The 19077-nt window shown below is 47.7% G+C and overlaps 1 protein-coding gene across 5 annotated transcripts in view; it reads left to right on the top strand.

Annotated features, from left to right (window-relative positions):
* The window catches only part of Capn13 (calpain 13), a 91033-nt gene that overhangs the window by 45173 nt on the left and 26783 nt on the right, over positions 1-19077 (top strand). For all 5 annotated transcript variants that reach the window (XM_040730925.1, XM_040730927.1, XM_040730923.1 and 2 more), the window contains 9 exons: positions 2825-2899; positions 4462-4607; positions 6453-6595; positions 10969-10980; positions 13235-13437; positions 14326-14362; positions 15388-15444; positions 18264-18321; positions 18408-18466. In XM_040730925.1, coding sequence (XP_040586859.1) covers positions 2825-2899; positions 4462-4607; positions 6453-6595; positions 10969-10980; positions 13235-13437; positions 14326-14362; positions 15388-15444; positions 18264-18321; positions 18408-18466 — 790 coding nt within the window. The remainder of the gene's footprint in view (positions 1-2824; positions 2900-4461; positions 4608-6452; positions 6596-10968; positions 10981-13234; positions 13438-14325; positions 14363-15387; positions 15445-18263; positions 18322-18407; positions 18467-19077) is intronic.

Raw genomic sequence — 19077 nt, 5'->3', positions numbered from 1 at the left:
CCTCGTGGATACTTAACAAATAGTGTGCGATGAAGTTATGATGGAGGTGGGGAGAGAATGAGGAAGGAATGGAGGGCGGCAGGGAGGGAGGGAGGGAGGGATGAGGAGAAACATTAATCAGGACATGTCTTTACAATAAACATGGCTGGTGCCTCTGATTCTCCCTGGAGAACAGAAGTGACATGAACTTGGGAAAACATGCGCCCATGCACCAACCCAGCCTCACAATGCCTCCCTTACTGTCATCTTTCTTCTTTTCTCTTGCCTCTATTCTTTAAATTATGTATTTTTCTTCTTTCTTCCATTCTGGGAATTACACACAGGGCTCATGCACGCCAGGCAAGCTCTCAGCCACTTCGCTGCACTCTCAGCCTTCTTGGTGATCTGTTTGACGCAGGGTCTTGCTGTATTTGGTCAAGGCTTGATTCACTCTGTCACCCAAGCTGGCCTTGAACTTGCCACCCTTTAGTCTCAGCCTCTGGGGTGGCTAAAATCATGCACCTGTGCCACCCAACCTGTATTATCCTTTACTTTTTCCAAAGTAAATCTGAGTAAGCTCTGGCTGTCCCCAGTTCCCCAGGCCCAGCACCCAAACTGCTTAATGTGACCCAAAGGACATTTTGGTTGGCTGATAGAAATAAAGCAAATCAGACCATTGACAACAGGTTCCATGGGGTGAGGGCAGACAACAAATTCAAAATGGTTAATATCTCCCTTGTGTCTTCCACCACCACCAAACGCCACAAGAGACATCGTCCTGTGGGTGGGCATATTCAGGGAAAGTGTGACAGATGGCAATGAACAGGAGGTGTCCTTGTGACAAGGGTATAGGTGTGTTTCAGAAAAGACACTAGGTAGGGCCCCTCTCCCTAGCCAGGAATCTGCTGGGCTACAGCAGAGGAAGCAAGGATGGGGAGAATGGGCCTGAATTGGATTCAAACCCCACAGGAATGAGCATGGATGGAGCCCCTAAACAGGAGTGTGGGTGCAGAACAGTATCCACCCTGTAGGATCAAGTCCCTTGGCTGAGTGTCCGCCCCCTCTCGCCAGAACCAGGCTGGAAGGAAGTGGTGGCGACCGCATAATCACTGTCTCTATGCAGGTGGTCGATTTCTTCCCTACTCCTTAGGAATGGAGACGGATGGTGAGAGCCGGATGGTCTAATCTCAGCCATAATTGAAATTTCAGTCGCACACACTTAAAGGCAAACTTGCATGAATCAATAGCGTATTGATTTACACTACATTTATTTTCCCTTACACACTGCAGAAAATGTAATTATCGCTTAATTATAAAATTGCCATTTTACAATAACACATCTGACTGCTTCAGCCAGCAACCAGGAGCCTGGGTGGTGGTCTCTGCCTTGCTGTCCTGACACAGAGGTCACCCGGGTTCCCAGTACAGGCTCCTCTACGGGAAAGATCTCATTAAACTCTTATGCCTCTGGGGCCAGTAGCCTGTGGAGCTTGCTTCTACTTTGAGACACACACTGAAGGAGGAACAGCTGTTGCCTTTTGCCTAGAAGGGTCTCTTTCCCATCACGCCCCAGAACTTGTTTCTGGAACACTACATCTCTGTAGTTTAGTTAACTAAGCAAAAAAAGAGAGAAGAATCATTGCATGGAGTATATGTTGTGGTGTATGTTAGATGCCTGTGATGGTATCTGGGAAAGCAAGGCCACTGCTCTCTGGGTAACTGGAGTCTAAAAAGAGGAAAGAAATAAAAAGTGGCAGAAGAATAGCCCCACAGAGGACTGGGTGTACGGAAGCCCCAAAGGAAGGGTCAGGTCTCGGTGTGCAGCAAGCAAGCTTTAGCCAGGCGTCTCACACAGAGCACTCATTAGGTGAAAAGACGCCTGAGAGGTAGCATTGATGGGAGTGTCCCTGGCACAGGGGCATCATGATGAAAGCCAAGACGTGCGTGTGGGGAGGACACAGGGGTAAAACCCTCTTTAAGGAAATGAAGATATCCGTGATTGCTGGGACAGGAGCAGCCCAGTTAACCCTGGAGAAGTTGGCTGGAGGAGGCCATGGTCTTCTTAAGGAGTTTGAACTTTGCCCTGGCAGGACCTGGATGCCACCAGCATGTTTTAAGCAGGGGAGTGGTGATATGGTCAAGCTCCGCTTGGAAGGGCCTCGTTTCGGTGGCCGTGTGGAGAATGGCTAGGGAAGTGGGCAGGACCATGTTCAGGGAGAGCAACCGCATGTCCACGAGGGAGGAAAGATTAGGCCGAATTAGAGTAACAGAAGGGAGAATGGGGCCAGGGCATCTGGGAGATAGGCCTAGGAGGTAGACTCAATAAATGAGTAACATTTGGTGACCTTCAAGAGGTAGACACAGCAAAAGGCTCTTGTGTTCAAGCCTGGTAACAGGAGCAAGTAGAATAAGCTGATTGAAGGTAGGAGGTAGTTTTTATTAGTGTCCACTAATCATATAAATTGTGGCATCTTCATGCATGTGTAAGATGTATTCTGATCTCTTCCTCCACTTTACCACCCTCTCGTGTCCTCCCTCCCCTTCCCCATTGCTAATTTATGGAATTGGCCTAGGCAGCCACCAGTAGATACATTGGTAACAAAGGGTTGTATGCATGCAGCAGAGTTTTATTCAGTCATAAAGAAGACGAAAAACATGCTATTAGCAAGAAAATGACTATCACACTGAGTGGGAAGAGCCAGATCTTCAAGGATAGAAGTCGGGTATTCTCTCTCAAAAGTGACATCTAGAGTTTAACAAAAGTGGGCAGGTGATTTGAGGTCACCATGGGCCTCTTGCAGTGATGTGGGAGAGGTCTCACTCAGGTCTTTCTCTCCATACTCAGGTCCCAGGAGTGGGAGGAAACCCATGACCCACGGAAAAGCCAACTGTATGAGAACAAGGATGATGGCGAGTTTTGGTATTTATTCTTCTTTAAGGATGTTTGAAGTATTCATTTCCCAAGCCCACCTTCCCAACTGCTTCCCTTAAACTTTTATGAGGATGGAAATTGGTGTTGCAAAGACCTGCTTAGAGCCTATTTTCTGTACCAGGCACAACAACTTTGAATGGAAAATGGCTATGTCCCCTCTCCTTGATGGGAAGGTTATCTTGGAGATGAGACATGGGCTTTCCTGGAAATTTTGATGGTAAAAGCTAGTTTTCTCAGAGGTCTGAATTTGGAGGCATGATTGTCACCTCTGATTTCCATCATGTAAGGACTCAGCACTCCAGTTTGCTTTGGCAAGACTCTCCCAGAAGAGTAACTGCAGGTACATCTTCCAGTTGGGCCTGGGTGGGATAACACTGTCCTTAGCTAGTGGCTACTCAAGACTCCACACCTTGAAAACACATGTCATGCCTTATGTGCACATCTTAAAGAAGATGGCCATTTCTTGGAGGGTTCTCTAGTTTACTTAGTGATGTATTTTGGTGAGATATAGCATGTGTACATGAAAATGGAGAGAAACAGCAGGACAGATCTCTAGAATAAGCCTGACTGGGACCTGAGATGCTCCCTGGAGAGCAGAAGAAAGGAAATGAACTTGGGAAAGCATTGGCTAAGACAGAATGCACAGACCAACACAGGTTCAAACCAGACAAAAATCCAAACACCGAGAAGGGGAAGTGAACACCAAGTCCCACCCTTAATCAAGAAGCCCTTTGCAGGAAAGGGGATGTCTGTTTTCTACAATCGAGTGTCACTTGGCATATCAACTTCACCCCTAGGGCAGGCCCCATAACAAGAAATAGTAAACCAACAGACTCTAGTTTTTGGTGTGTTTGTTTTTTGGGTTTGTTTGTTTTTTAGTTTGTCTTTTTTGATTTTCATTTTTTGTCTTGTTCTTTTTTAGAAAGAGAAAGGACATGATGTTGGGTGGGTAGGGAGGTGGGGAGGAGTTGGAGAAGAGGTAAGAACATCGAATAGACTGAACAAATTTAAATAACTAAAAAAGAAGAAATTTAGCATGTGTGAAATAGTGAAAGAAAGCCGGGGTCTAAGTTACTAAGAGTCAGAGAGGCAAGTGTCAATCAGAAGGGCAAATCTTCCCCCAATAACTATTTTAACCCTGGCACAGGCCAGGGTTTCACTGTGGCATCCATGTGTTTTCTTAAAGGCATTGGCAATGGGTTTGCAATTAGGAAAGGCAAGGTTGCAGAGTGTGGAGGACCAAGTGGAGAGAGCCTGGCCTTCGTCCCACTGACCCTGAAAGGACTCAGTTGGATTATTGGGTTGAATAAGTGGTTTTGCCAGGTGACACAATAACCAGACTTGTCTCTCCCGGTGCCCTGTCAAGCATGGGAGAGGAGAGTCCCAGGGCAGGAGCACGTGGCACTGAATGTGTCAGAGACAGACGTTAGGCCTGGGGCAAGCCAACACAGGGGCACTTCTGCTGACTGGAGAGGCACAGTGACATGGTAGGAAGCCCAACCAGGGGACACAGGCAGAGGTGACTTGGGCTGTGTGTCTGTTTTCCACAGGATGTCATGTCAAGACTTCCAGGAGAACTTCTCATGCCTGTTCATCTGTAACCAGGTCCCGATCACCCTGGATCATGGAGTCACACCCAGTGAAAGATGGCGCCAAATGATGTTCAAGAACCAAGTGGTCTCAAGAAATATGGCAGGTGGTCATTCTGCTAGACCAGCAGCTGTCAGCCCTAGCTCTGCCCTGACTTCTCTCTGACTCTTTCCTCAGGCGAGACCACTAGCCCGATGAAGAAATCAAAGGAGTTAGCTTCAAGGGACAACTAGCTCTTTTCCAAGCACAGTGACTGCTAGTAAGAGTGGGCAGGGTAGTCACCTCTCCTGGTTTCCGTACCTTATAGGTCCTGCTACTCAGCACCAGGGTGGAGCGCTGGCTCTCTGCTCTCCAGTAAACACCCAAGACAGGAGGAAAGGCTGTAGAAGGAGCATGGGAAAGGAATTCAGAGCCTGGTTAAACCATCATCATTTCCACACACTAGCTTTATGCCTGGGAATGTCACTGTTTTCTCTGTCCTTGGGCTCCATGGCTGTAAATGGTATCACTAATAATTCTGCTTGCCCCCTTGAACCCACAGAGTGCCAGCCAGGCACAGGGTGGGTAAGTCTTGTCCTGCTCATGAGTAGCAGTGGCAGGCACATCTCTCATGACCCTTTACTGTCCCTCAAGTTCCCTGTTAGTGACACTGATGACTGAAACTGCTTCCTGTGGCATAGAGTCTGGGTGAGATAGTACATCCTCCACAAAAGAGGCTGTAAGTGTGTCGGTTTGAGAGGATGTATGTTTACACTCGCCTGTCCAGAAAGGCACGATTCATTTTTGATCTCCAGGCTCTTTTGATCCCTCAGAGAGCCTTGTCACCAAGGAGGCAGCAGACTATGAAACTGCTGAGTCATTCTTACTTATTCACCTCCCTAAGCAGTGCCCGCCTAACTATGCCACAAAAGCCCTTTCCCCTGGATATAACGTGCATTAGTAAACCAACCCGATTTACACAGCAAGGCCATTTACAGTAATACCTCACAGGGAAGTGAAGGAAGGAAGCCAGCAATTGAGTACCTGCTATAAGCTGCTAAGTGCATTTTAATCGGCATCTTGTTCAGTACTCATAGGAAGGCCATGACCATGGTCGTCTTCTGTGTCTCTCTGCTCGTTTTCCAGAGCTCACTAATGACCCATGACTCCTGAAGAATATCCACTCATCTATAGCCTGACTGGCCTGCCCTGCTTCATGCACTTGAGTCTAATAGTTTCCATGGAGCCCTCCTCTTGCTCTGGCTTACATAAGCATGCTTGCGGATGAGAGCACTGTAGATGACCATCTTACCACCCGATTTCGGCTATCTTCACTGGTGCTTGGTGACTGATGCCATTCAAGGCTCTAATGGTTGTTGCCAGCACAATAAGTTCATGCATACTTGGAGATTTTACTAAGAAATAGGGCTTAGAGCTGGCCATGATGGTGGGCTCTTACAATCCCAGTACTTGTGGGGAGGTGAAGACAGGTAGGTTCCTGGGCTTCACTGGCCAGCCAGCCTAGCCTGTTGGAAAGTCCTAGGCTACTGAGAGACCCTGTCTCACAAAAATTAAATAGATAAATAAATAAATAAATAAATAAATAAATAAAGCAAGCAGTGGGCAGAATATGACAAATGGTACTTGAGGTTGACCTCTGACCTCCACAAATGTATACACACACACACACACACACATACACACACTCACACTCACACTCACACTCACACAGAGCTGAATTTATTGTTTAGGAGATATTTTTGCTCGAGTAGGGATAACATTCCCCTCCATGTTTTTAAAAGAAAGAGACTGAGGCTCTGGATATAAAAAACCTGTTTCACAACTACTGATTGTGGCTTTGTGGACCCAGGCCTTAGCTTTCCAAGCAGAGTTTAGAACCCAATCCCATAAAGCACTGTACTGGGAGCCCAGGGGTGTTTCTTAACCCTGGTAATGGCTTATTCTCTTCTAGGTGGACATGGGAGGGATATTCAGTATCTCTTTGGTGTTCAAGAGCCCACTGACGGCAACAATGTTGTTGTGGCCTTCACGATCATGTCACAAAGCTTGAAGACAGAAGAGGAGATATTCCCATTACAGTTCCAGGTGTTCAAGGTATGCAGTCTGTTTTGGGACTTGCTCTTTGTAGATACTGTGTACACTTGGAACTGCATAGAGATACTGGTCAAGCTGGGAGGTTTAGTAATAAAAACATTCATGCGTCCAGCCCTAAAATTTTAAGAAAGATTTAAACTAAAGGAAAATCAGACCTGACTATTTTTTAATTTTATTCTGTGACTCATATTTATATGTGTGGGTATGTGTACATGTGAGTGACGATGCCCATGGAGTCCGGGAGACGGTTGGATCCCTCTGGAGCTAGAGTTACAGGCAGTTGTGAGCTGCACTATGCAGATTCTGGGAACAGAACTCTGCAAGAGCAGCATTTGTTCTCAACCCTGAGCCATCCCTCCAACCCCTTGGCCATATTTTAAATGGCATATACCCCTTACCTGTGCCACTGGTGTGGTACAGCTTTTCCCAGTATGCTTCAGACGCTAATGTCTGCGTCTCAAGAGGTGCTCAAAGTCTAAGACCAACTTCTGTGACTATGCAGATTCTTGAGCCAGTCCTGACCCCCTGAATCAGAATCTTGGGTGCAGCATCTAATGTTTTGCATTTTAACAAGTTCCTCAGAGGCTGCCTGCTTATGTCATTTTTGAAAATCATTGATTAAAGTTAAACACACACACACACACACACACTTAAATCCAGTAGGTGAAATCTTTTTCCTCTTATATGTAGACCAAAGCCCAGATACAGCTTAGTAGTTGACATTCAGGCTGTTTAACTGCTCATCCAAAGCCAGGTTTTCCCTTCGGCCCAAATTCCTCTTCTCCACTGCACTCCCAACCAGCTCCCTCAGTCCCACCAATGCCAACACACACACACACACACACACACACACACACACACACACACACACACACACACACACGGGACAGATAACTAAGGAACTCATTTAAAAGAAAAAGTTAGAAAGAAAAAGAAAATCAAATGGCTCTGCTGTCTCATCTCTCAAGAAATTCAAAGCATCCCGAAAGTAGAGTGAGTGACTCTCAAATCAGCCGTCCCACAGCCTCATTGTACCAATAAGACTATGAATCTCTGTGATGTCAGTCGTATTCCTCCCACCCCGTTAAAGTGAAGACACTATTGCACAAGCATATGAAATGGCATGCCAGAGCTGATGGTGAAGCTGAGACTGGTACCATTAGAGTTGAAGACACTATTACACAAGCATATGAAATGACATGCCAGAGCTGATGGTGAAGCGAGACTGGTACCATTAGAGTTGAAGACACTATTACACAAGCATATGAAATGGCATGCCAGAGCTGATGGTGAAGCGAGACTGGTACCATTAGAGTTGAAGACACTATTGCACAAGCATATGAAATGGCATGCCAGAGCTGATGGTGAAGCGAGACTGGTACCATTAGAGTTGAAGACACTATTACACAAGCATATGAAATGACATGCCAGAGCTGATGGTGAAGCGAGACTGGTACCATTAGAGTTGAAGACACTATTGCACAAGCATATGAAATGACATGCCAGAGCTGATGGTGAAGCGAGACTGGTACCATTAGAGTTGAAGACACTATTGCACAAGCATATGAAATGACATGCCAGAGCTGATGGTGAAGCGAGACTGGTACCATTAGAGTTGAAGACACTATTACACAAGCATATGAAATGGCATGCCAGAGCTGATGGTGAAGCTGAGACTGGGTACCAGATGCCCTTCAAGCCTGCAGTCAGACACGTCTGTCACCTTTAGTGGGTACCACAGAGCTCAGAAGCCTATTAGACACATTAGGCTAGAGATGGGACTAGCCTCCCAGACAACTCCAGTTGCTAACTGAGAAAAAGCCCATTTATGGACCGACAAGTTTCCTGCCTCCTCTGCTCATGGGGAACTGTCCAGCTCACAGCTGTGGCTCTTGCTAGTGAGAAAGCCTCATTTACGGGGCATTGCAGAGTCACAAGCATGTTCTCATTGAGTGTCGCAAGACCAAGGATGTCCCCACTTTCATAGACATGAAATTCAGAGCTCAGAGGAGAACTATCTTTCCCACAGCTGGGGATGATGGGTAAAGTTGGATCTCAGCACCTATAGCCCAGGCCTGGGTTTCTCAGTGGGGCTTACATGCTTGCTTTTCTCATGGTACTCAGAGCAACAGAGAAATGAAGATTCTAGCTTTGGAAGAAAAGCCTGTTGAGCCCCTACTCTCTCAACATAGTTCAGAACTCTTGCTTAGTCCCACCCCTTTTACCTCATTCTTCAAGAGTCAGAGCTCCTACAGAAGATTGTTGGGATTCAAGACAATACTTTTAAGTTGCCTCGGGCCTGCCAAGACTACCAAAGGACATCTCCTAAGGATGCAGTAATAGACAAGTGCCATCCAGCACCTGCCTCCACTTTGATGGGATGAAGCGTGCAGGCTTCCACTGCAGTAGCTAAAAATGAAGCCAAATACCCCACATCCAGGCCTTGGATGGCAAAGGAGATCTTCTGTGACCTGGGTGTTTCCAATTGGGTATCCCTTCCACTTCCATTCCAGCCACCTCATCATACACACATGCCAACACTCAACTGCTAAATAATTAAACAAAAAAGGCAGGAAGAAGCAAGTGTAATTTACAACAAATCTCTTGGCCCAGAAGTAGCCATATAGGCCAGTATGTAAGATCATGTCTAGATGTGGAACCATCTTGTTCGACTCCCACCTGCCTTCTGAGCTTTGCTTTCCAGATGATTCCATCCATAACCCATGGGCAAACATTTTTATGGTTCAGGAGCCATTGTGAGGTAATCAACTCTATCTTTAAAAATTCCCAAAGCTCCCTTCTTTCCTTTGTACATGAGAGATGCATTATCTCTCAGCTGACACTACCAAAAGAGCACTCAGACCTAAGACTTCCTCAGGCTGTCGAGACCTCAATAGTCCCTCCAGGATCCTGATTGAGTTACATGTTAATAGCGAGTCTAGATCTCATCATAAGATGCTTGTGGGACTGCAGAGAAGGCTCAGTGGTTAAGAGTGGCTGCTGCTCCTGTACAGGACCTAGGTTGGGTTCCTGGTACCCACATGGTAGCTCACAGCTGTCTACACCTCAGTTCCAGAGTTTTCAATGCCTTCTTCCTTCTTGAGCTCTGGGCACACATGTGGTGCATACCTGTATATGCTGGCAAACGCTCAGATACATACATTTTTTAATCTTAAAAAATACTTCAGTTCTTTTTGCATTCCAGCCAGAGACAATGAGTTTGCTAGTATCTGGGCTTACGGGAGTCCCAAGGGGAGAGTTGTTATAATGCTGATGCCATTGAAATAGGATTCCAAGCTTAGTGTGAGCCTGTGGCCCCCCACACACCCCAGATGCAGTGGGCCCACTATTCTGTTTTACATCAGCTGGATACCAGTGGTGTGTGAACAGGCAGGAAAAAGTCAGGACAGATAAAAGGAACAAGAGTACATATTATTTCATCCTCATTCCCCAAAGGTCCTCCCACAAGCCAGGGTTTGACACCTCCCTCCCAGCAGCTATGGCTAAAGTGGGTCTGACCTCACCCACAAAGTGGGTTAGTCTGAGTGTGCAGAACTGAAGCTCACAGTAGAAGGTGATCAAAACCCAGGCTAACTGGGAAGGACTGTGCTTGATGGGAAGAGGGACACCACTGCAAAGGAAGCAACACAGCTTGACCTTTTCCCTTCTCTGCTTCCTGCCTTCCTAGCCTGTTTCCTCACACATGGAGCAAGACCCAAGCATCTGTTCAAAGGGCTGTGCTGGATAGCCAGAATATCACACACAGCCAGCATATCACACAGAAGGACTTTGGAAGTTGTAGAGGGCATACAGACAGAACTCTGTGCTTGGTGCTTCCTCCCACCAGGTGGAAAGGGGGGGAGCACAAGCATCCCCCATCCATATGTGCACATACACTCCCTACAAGGGGAGGGGAATATCCACAGAGCAGACGCCTATGTTTACACTTGGGGAGATCAAAGTTGTCCTCTCATTGGTGCTTGAGGGATTTGTACTTGACTTTGAAAAATCTGCCCTTGACTGAGATTGCATCTTATCTCTGGTCCTGTTAGTGTCCTCCAGCTTCCTCCTATATTACCATCGTAACTTGAACAATAGCCATATCTTGCTCTAAGATATAAAGAGCGTGCTGCCTCCTCTCGGCTATCCTCTTTCTTCTTCAGTTTCCTACTCTTTGCTGCTTCCCTTCAACAGTGCAGGTCTCCTTTTCTCCAGCTCAGCACAAATGAAGGCTCCATACCCACTCCTAACACGTGCCCTGCGTGGCAGACAGGCTGGCCACACAAGAAGTAGCATGTGCCCGGAACTAGGATGAGAGACACAGTTGTCTTTCCATTGTATCTTCCTGAAGCCTCTTTTCCTCTCTCCCACAGGTAAACTCCCAGGTATGGCTCACTGCTGTCCTCATGGACTTCCCACACTTCTGATGCTGCCCCTTGGGAAACTATTGTGCCTCTTCCAACACTGGGGACTCCACAAACCTGCTCTTGTTGCATCTTGAATGAGCTGTCAGCTTAGCATGTCCAAACAGGTCAACAAACTAGGGTAGGATTTGTCATCTTGGTATGTGGGTTGGACACTATTAGGATTCTTTCTTTAACATCCAAGATGGGTTATAACTGTGAAAGTATCCTGAAGCATTTGGTCCCCATAGAGAAGCTTGGTCCAGTGGGTTCCTGTGCATTTAAGATGAGAGCAGTAGAAAGGGGTACCCAGGGAGGACCTTCAGACTCTTGAATTAGTCCCCAAATCTACCACAAGCTGATGCTTGCTGGCTACATAGAGCTTCAAGGCATACCCTCTACCTCTTCTCTTGAGCAAACGGATATACTTTTTTATCCAGTAACCAGACCTGGTAACATATTGATAAAAGATCTGAAGGCTATAAGGAAGGATAGAAAGGGACAATGGACTTCAGAGGGCCTGATCCCACAGACATAGACTCTGGACTCTGCAGTAACTCTTCTCTGCTGCCAAGAGGAAGGTACAATGTATGGACTAGGGTCAAGATATGGTCATAGCCTGCAAATGGTAAAAGTGCCCTACCCCAAAGCTGTTACAAGATCCCAAGAAGTAGACAGTGTCTAGAGCAGCATCTCCCAGAGCAGGGAGACTCAGAAATACAGACAGAAAGTTGACATCAAAGAGGTCTGTCCCTTAGCCATGGCCCAGCCACAAAGCTGGGCTTAGAATCTGCCTCCAGTCCCTGGTTCCCCAACCATAGAAGGACGCCTAGGAGGGTTCTGAGGGGAGCTCTCAAGTGAATGGAATGGGTCAGAGCTCCAGTTCCCTGAGCTGGAGAACACAGAACATAGAGCGGGTTTGAGTGATAAAAGGGTACACGCCCCAATGCTAGGATAATAGGGCCAGCTCTGTGCCTTGCTGGCCATGAATTTGCATGAAGCAGGCTCCTCTGCACACTACACCAAGGTCTCCTGTCAGTCCCTAGTCATACTCCTCACTGCCACCGAGCAAGCCTGCACTGAACAAGGCTGCAGAAATATGATGGGTCAGGGGGAGGACAGCAGGTGAGCAAGGCCACCCTAACCTAGCTTGTAGCGGGGAGGCTGCTCACACACCTCTGTCCAAACACTCATACCTGGTGCCAGAGGGCAGAGCTGCCTTTTTCAGAAAAGAACCAGCCCTATTGTTTATTGCTTCTGTCAAACGACCTAAGAAAACCAGCTCCCCAAACCTACAAGGGCTGCTGTTGAGAGCAGAAAATCTGCTTTGGGGGTTCCACCATCCCTCTGCTGTCCACCTCGGACAGTGGTCCTCCTCCTGCCTAGCCTTATCCCTATCCCCTGATAGAAACTTCCGCATTCCCCCTATTCTTCCCCCAAGGCAGAGCCCATCAATAACCATTTCATGCTGTATAACCATTCTAAATGGAATCACCATGCTCACATGTTGTAGGAAAATTTGTTTAGTAAGGGGTTTTTATTATATAATATGTATGTGACATCTGGTAATAGGACTTGCGCTATATTTATTGTTTTATCTGTAAGAAAATTTGAAATAAAAGGAAAATGATTGAGACCCATTATCTTCCAATGAGAAGGAATCCCAAGGCTCTGCTAGAGAGATGAAAGAGAGGGAGAGAAGAAAATTCAACCTCGCAGTCCTGTGGCAGCCCAGGGAATGTGATTAAAGGTTTAGAGGAGACCTAGCTGTAGGGACCCCAGAAGGAATTCAACACTGGAACACTGCCACTAATTTCCATACCTTCTTTGCACATAAATAAGAAAGAAACCCAGAACCCCAGGATGCTATTAGATCAGTGAGATAAAGTTACCTGTCAAATTTTGGTGCATACACTGTAGTGTCTGGAATCTGCCACATCCAACCTTTTGACATTGTGACATTATTTTATCATCTATAAATGTGTTGGGCCACAGCCCTGGCTATCCGCGGACACATGTGACCCACAGACTGCAGGTGGGATGCACCTGGTAGATAAGATATTTTGGGGTATTTTTGTTTGTTTCATTTTGGACCTGAGTCACCACCGGCTCCTTTTCCAGGACTTGTAAAGCTAGTCAGGTGGGCCTACAAGGGTCTAGAAGGCAGTAGCCTGTCCTGGTGCTAGGTTTCAGGTATAGAAAGGCCTTTCTCACAATAATTTTGCTTTTTTTCTAGTTCCAGAAGTTCCAGGAAAGACTGCCACCTGCATTTTTCTCCCCATTTAGAAATGCTGCCCAGGGCATAGACTATGTATCCAAGTGCAACTTCACAAGGTCCTTCCACCTGAGCCCTGGGACCTATGTAGTGGTTCCCTCAGCACACAGAAAAGAAGTTGAGTTCCTGCTCCGAATATTCCTCAAAATGCCAGACAAGGACAGGTATAGAAGCCCTGGGCTTCTGAGTGTTTTATTCTGCTCCAGTGTGTCTTTATGAAGAGGGCTCTGTGTGTCATATGCAGAACATGGTGTGCTAAGGACACAGTATGAGTCTTGCTCTTGAGACACTCATTACAATGGGGAATGAGCAAGTCCATGAACCTACAGCTTGACCCCCACAATAATGTAAAACTGCATGAAAGGACAGAGTGGAAGGACTGCTTCTGGCCCTGGGGGCTGGGAAAGGCTTCTCAGAGGAACTGGTCCTTGAGCTGGTCCTTGAAGGTAAACAGATGTTAGTAACTTCAAGAGAAGACCATGCACGTAGAAAGAAAGCCTGAGAAGAAGCAGGGACATAGCAGTGCCAGGGCTTGTTGGATAAGTACTGCCAGTCATATGCATGGGAAGATTGTACCATGTATTATATTCACTTGTCTGAAACATGGCCAGAATGTGGGGTAGACCAGAAGGACAGATTGACCTGACAAACAGACATTCTATGGGGTCTTGGATGTTAAATCACGGGTCAAGATTGGGATCAACAAGTCCTGTCTCTTTGAGCCTGAGGCAGGAGTTATATGGTCAGAGAGGTCTTTATGGCCAATGAGTAAGGGTGGCCACTGCTAATTCAAGATGGAGAATGAGCCAAAGGTCTTCTGCATTCTGGCTATAGAGGTCACTGTCCATGTGCATCTCAGGATGAACAAGTCAGTGGCTAGAAAACCAGACCATGCCACTTCAAATGAGCATGAGATCAGTGTGTGTCCACTGCCATGGCTGCCTTCTACTCACCCTTGCTGGAGATGTTAGGTCTTTGGGTGTCCTCCACAGGTAGACTCCTGGGAATACAGTGCTGGTCATTTTTGTCACACTGCTCCCCTGGTTTTCTAGGAACGTGAGCAGCAGTTTCAACCTCAGAGCCCTTAAGGTAGGTGTGCAGGTCCTGTCTGCTGTCTTTGTTAACTCCATCACACCCCACACACACGACCCCCCCACACACGAGACCACACACACACAAGACCCCACACACACAAGACCACACACACACAAGACCACACACACACAAGACCCACACACACACAAGACCCCCATACACACAAACCCCCCCACAAGACCACACACACACAAGACCCCCCCACACAAGACCACACACACACACAAGACCCACACACACACAAGACCCCCACACACACAAGACCCCACACACACAAGACCCCCCCACACAAGACCACACACACACAAGACCCACACACACAAGACCCCCACACACACAAGACCCCCCACACACAAGACCACACACACACAAGACCCCCACACACACAAGACCCCCACACACACAAGACCCCCACACACACAAGACCCCACACACACACAAGACACACACACACACAAGACCCCACACACACAAGACCCCCACACACACAAGACCCACACACACACAAGACCCCACACACACAAGACCCCACACACACAAGACCCACACACACACAAGACCCACACACACACAAGACCCACACACACACAAGACCCCCCCCACACACAAGACCCCACACACACAATACCACACACACACAAGACCCCACACACACAAGACCCCCCCACACACACACAAGACCCACACATAAGAGCATCTTTCTCCTTCCTGGCCTTGCTATTGCCTAAGGAAAGCAGAAATGCTATGATAGGCTTCTCGTAGCTCTAAGGGGTGGAGCAGAAGAGAAGACCAGCACCCCAAGATCAGATTGGATTCAAGTATCTTCCTTCTAACAAACTTTAGTTTTCAAAGCCCCTTCAAGTTTGATTTCCCCCACCTGACCCCTACAACCACCAGGGGAAGATTCAGGTGAGGCTAATTATACCCTTCATCAGTCCAGCTCTTACAGAAACAAGGCCGTACCGGATGAGTGGTCTCCTCCCCAGAAGTTTGACATACCTATTTTTCCTTTGAACCAGGGAAGTCTTTCAGAAAATGGATCCCAAAAAAGCATTTTCTACAGATACGTGGATCGGGTATGTTACCTAACACCCGTCGACCTTACTTGTCTGTGGGTGGGGGACACTTCAGGAACACAGACTTCTCCAGTTGCTTGTCAGAATGCATAGAATGAAAAGGACTTGATCATATCGGTCATGTTCTCTCCCTGGACCATCCCCAGATGCTCTGGCTGCCAAGCTCTAGAGACAAGTATGTCCCAATGTGGGTGGAATCCCACTGGGACATGGAGCTTAGGAAGGGAGATGATAATTAAGGGCTGTGTGTAAGGGATATAGTGTTGTTTGAGCCTTTAGACAAGAAGTTGGCAGCACCCCTTGAAATCTTCCTTTCTCTGGCTCAGCCATCACTCTCCCTACCCCCACCAAACCTGGCATTGTTCCTCCCGGGAGCTGGCCAGCTTCAGAAATCCCCAACAGCTCTCTCCCTGCCAAGCCACCTATGTGCACATGGGGCTTTCCTAATGGTTTAATAAACTGTTATAAAGAACTCCTTGACTCCTCAGGATAAAAGAGCTGCCAGTGGTTCCGTGGGATGGGCCTTTTACCATTAATAACAGTGTCGGTGTGGGAAGCAGAAAGTAATATAGATGATTTTGTGTACAGTGGGCCAAGCAGAGGCCGAGAAAGGAGGCATGTCTCCCATGCTTCTGTACTCAGAGGGCTAATGGCATAGTGGTATCTCAGGCACAGCCTGGACCACAGGCAAAAGGGGGTGGATGCAGATGAGGGTGTGACTGGAATGAGGGGTGAGTGCTACAAAGAACAGCCATCAGTACTTGCCCAGGACTCAGGGCAGCTCTCACTGAAACCAGACTGGCCCAGAAGACCTCTGTCTCCTGTCTGTGAGCTCCCAAAGGCAGAGATGGCTTCATCTGCATTCCTTGTCCCCAAGCACCCATCACTGTCCTTGGCCCGGAGCAGGTACTCAATCATTTCTGTCAGGTTGAATTAAGACAGATTAGCTCCCCTGGAGCAGACACCCAAGCTTAGATTAGCTGCTCTGAGGTGGCCAGCAGGACCTGATTAGGATGCCTGAGACCAAGCTTCTCCAGGGCAGGTGGTATATCTTCACACAGGTCCATGAACCTGGACTTCTAAAATAAAAATGTAATTTGTCATATGACAGGATGGTACAGACTCCCTAATCAGGACATTTCCAAGAGACAGACAAATGTTGGGCTCCCCCTAGAGTGACCGTTGCTGGTACTGGACAGTGGTCAGAATTAAAATAAGACACCAATACAGTATTGTGCCTAGGCCGCCTCTTAGGCAGGCACCCTTGAGCAAGGCACCCTGGCAGCATCCTGTACAACATGCAAACTGTGCTCAGGGATTGTGACTGCCCAAGACATTTTTAACCAAAGCATTCTCATGCACTTACTACTGTCTCTTCCCATGACATCTCACGTTGGTGTAACTAGCTCTATAAGTACAGTCATCTATCACCGCTCATTGTGGCTAGTTGCCTGTGTTAGCCATGGTAGTGGAAATGTTATAACCAAGCCTGCCCGTCAGAAGGGCAACATGCATTTGGGTTCTCAATTAGACAGAGCAAACTGAACCACCATCCTTCATAAATTCAATTGGCAAGCATTTTCCAAACTCCCAGGACACACCCCAAGTACCTACTTCACTAAGCTTTGGAAGTACCACAGCCCCAACCTTTGAGGGTCCCTTAGTTCATACATGCAATTCTTGGGGAACTCGACTGAGTAACCACCATTGCCGTCCCTGCCACCAGTTCCTCGAATGCTCCTGGTGGGGAATAGTGTGGAGTCCTGGTCCAAGTGTGCCCTAGGTGGGAAATATGGAGAAGGAAGCAGATGTTGTCCATGCTTTGTTCAGCCTGTTGGCTGACGGGCAATTCCATGGAGGCGAGTGCCTCCTTAGCATGGCACTTCTGTGCAAGGTTCTTTGGAAGAAAAGCTCGGCTGATGTTGGCACATGAAGCCAACTTCGCTGATATTTCCAAACGTGAAGTTAGAAGAAAGCCCTGAGGACCAGCAGGAGACACTGGCATCTTAGAGGCTTGTGCTTCTCACTGCAGACAGGGCCTCACAATGACAGGCTCTGGGGCTGCTCCTGCTTTTACAGCAGGAGGAAGGGGCTATGTGGAGCTGTGAGTGCAGTTGTCTGTGAGGAGGCACCTTCTAAGCCATGGAGGGCCACTCTACAAGTCTACCCGCTGAGAAACCTTACTCCAGTGCCAGCAGCCCCAAGGGCAGCAGCCATGCTTTTTGTAAAAATGATATTACCACCAGGTTGCCCAGTGCCTGTCTGCAGGGAACGGTCAGTGCCACGACTCCTTCCGAGATCAGGCCTACAAAGAAACCTGTTCACCACCACGTTAGAGGCTTCCTGCTTTTAATCTAAGGAAAGCCTCGGTACCTGGAAGACTAAGTCATGTGCTCCATGCTAGCTTCTTCTAGTAGCCTAATTTTGAGTGTGTTTAGCGCCTACTATCGCACACAGGCACACACAAAGTCATCACCTCTTCTAATAGTCCCTCTGGAAGTGGAGAATACATCCCTAAAGGGCTACACTGGTCATCCTGCCATGGTGGGGATCTGCGAGAGCCAGCCGCAGTGAGAAGGGGAGGAAGAGGCGTGCTTTCTAACAATAACGGACCCACACCAGGAGCCAAGTGTCAGGACCATCATGTCTTGTCAGGGAGGGGGTCATCAACATGACCAGAACCCAGAACAAAGAGCAGGTAGACACGCTACGGAAAGGGAGGGCATAGAACTCGGAACGCTGCTACAGAGTTGGGTGGATCTATCCCTCGGCTCCTGAGTCCCATCTCACACCCATTTTTCTCCTGTGTTTTGGACCAGGGATTGGGCATTGATGCCACCCAACTTCAGAGACTTCTCAACCAGGAGTTCCTGATAGGTATGTCAACTCAGAGGCCTCCTGTCTCTGGCCTCATCCCCCATGTAGCCACCCTCAATGGCACTTCAGTCCTTCTTTTTCCTCAGGGTCTCCGGAGGACACTTTCTCCTTGGACCAGTGCCAAAGCATTGTGGCTCTGATGGATGTATCCTTCACCATCACCCTCTCCTGCAGCCCTGAGGGCGTCCCTGGGTTTCTGGTTATAGATCAGCACATGAATCCTGGGCCTTCTCTCCCAGCTTACTCCAGACTCTAGCTCATCGTAACAGCAATAGCAATAGTCACTGCTGACAAAACTTCTGGGATCCCTAAGGAAATGGCGTTTGTAATGCTTGCAGCAACCCTTATGATGCAACAGCTGTGAATCCCATTGCCCAATGCAACACAAAGGTCACAGAGGTCAAGTATCTTTGCCCAGCTTACACAGCTAGTTGAAAGCCACACATGGATTTGAAAATTTAGCTCCCAAAGTCTATGTTCTAACCTCAGCCTGTACAATGTCCTCCAACTGGAACTGTTTTCAAAACCTTCGAGCTTTCCTTCACTGCTTGGATTCCTTAATCAGAAGGCCACCAATTTAAAAAGATAACCACTGAAAAGTCTCAAACCTCCTTGGTCTGCAGTGCACAGCAGTGGTGCCCCCCCCCCGTGACTCATATGGCATTTTTGCATGGGTTGACAGTGGTCTTGAGGCAACTCGGGGTCTAGCCCAGCTCCATGACCACAAGGAACAGGACCAGGAATCAAACTTTAACT

This window comes from Mesocricetus auratus, unplaced genomic scaffold (genome assembly GCF_017639785.1).
Source record: "Mesocricetus auratus isolate SY011 unplaced genomic scaffold, BCM_Maur_2.0 Super-Scaffold_100024, whole genome shotgun sequence".
NCBI classification, from domain to species: domain Eukaryota; kingdom Metazoa; phylum Chordata; class Mammalia; order Rodentia; family Cricetidae; genus Mesocricetus; species Mesocricetus auratus.
The sequence above is the reverse complement of the archived record's forward strand: the minus strand, read 5'-3'. Positions and strand labels throughout refer to the sequence as shown.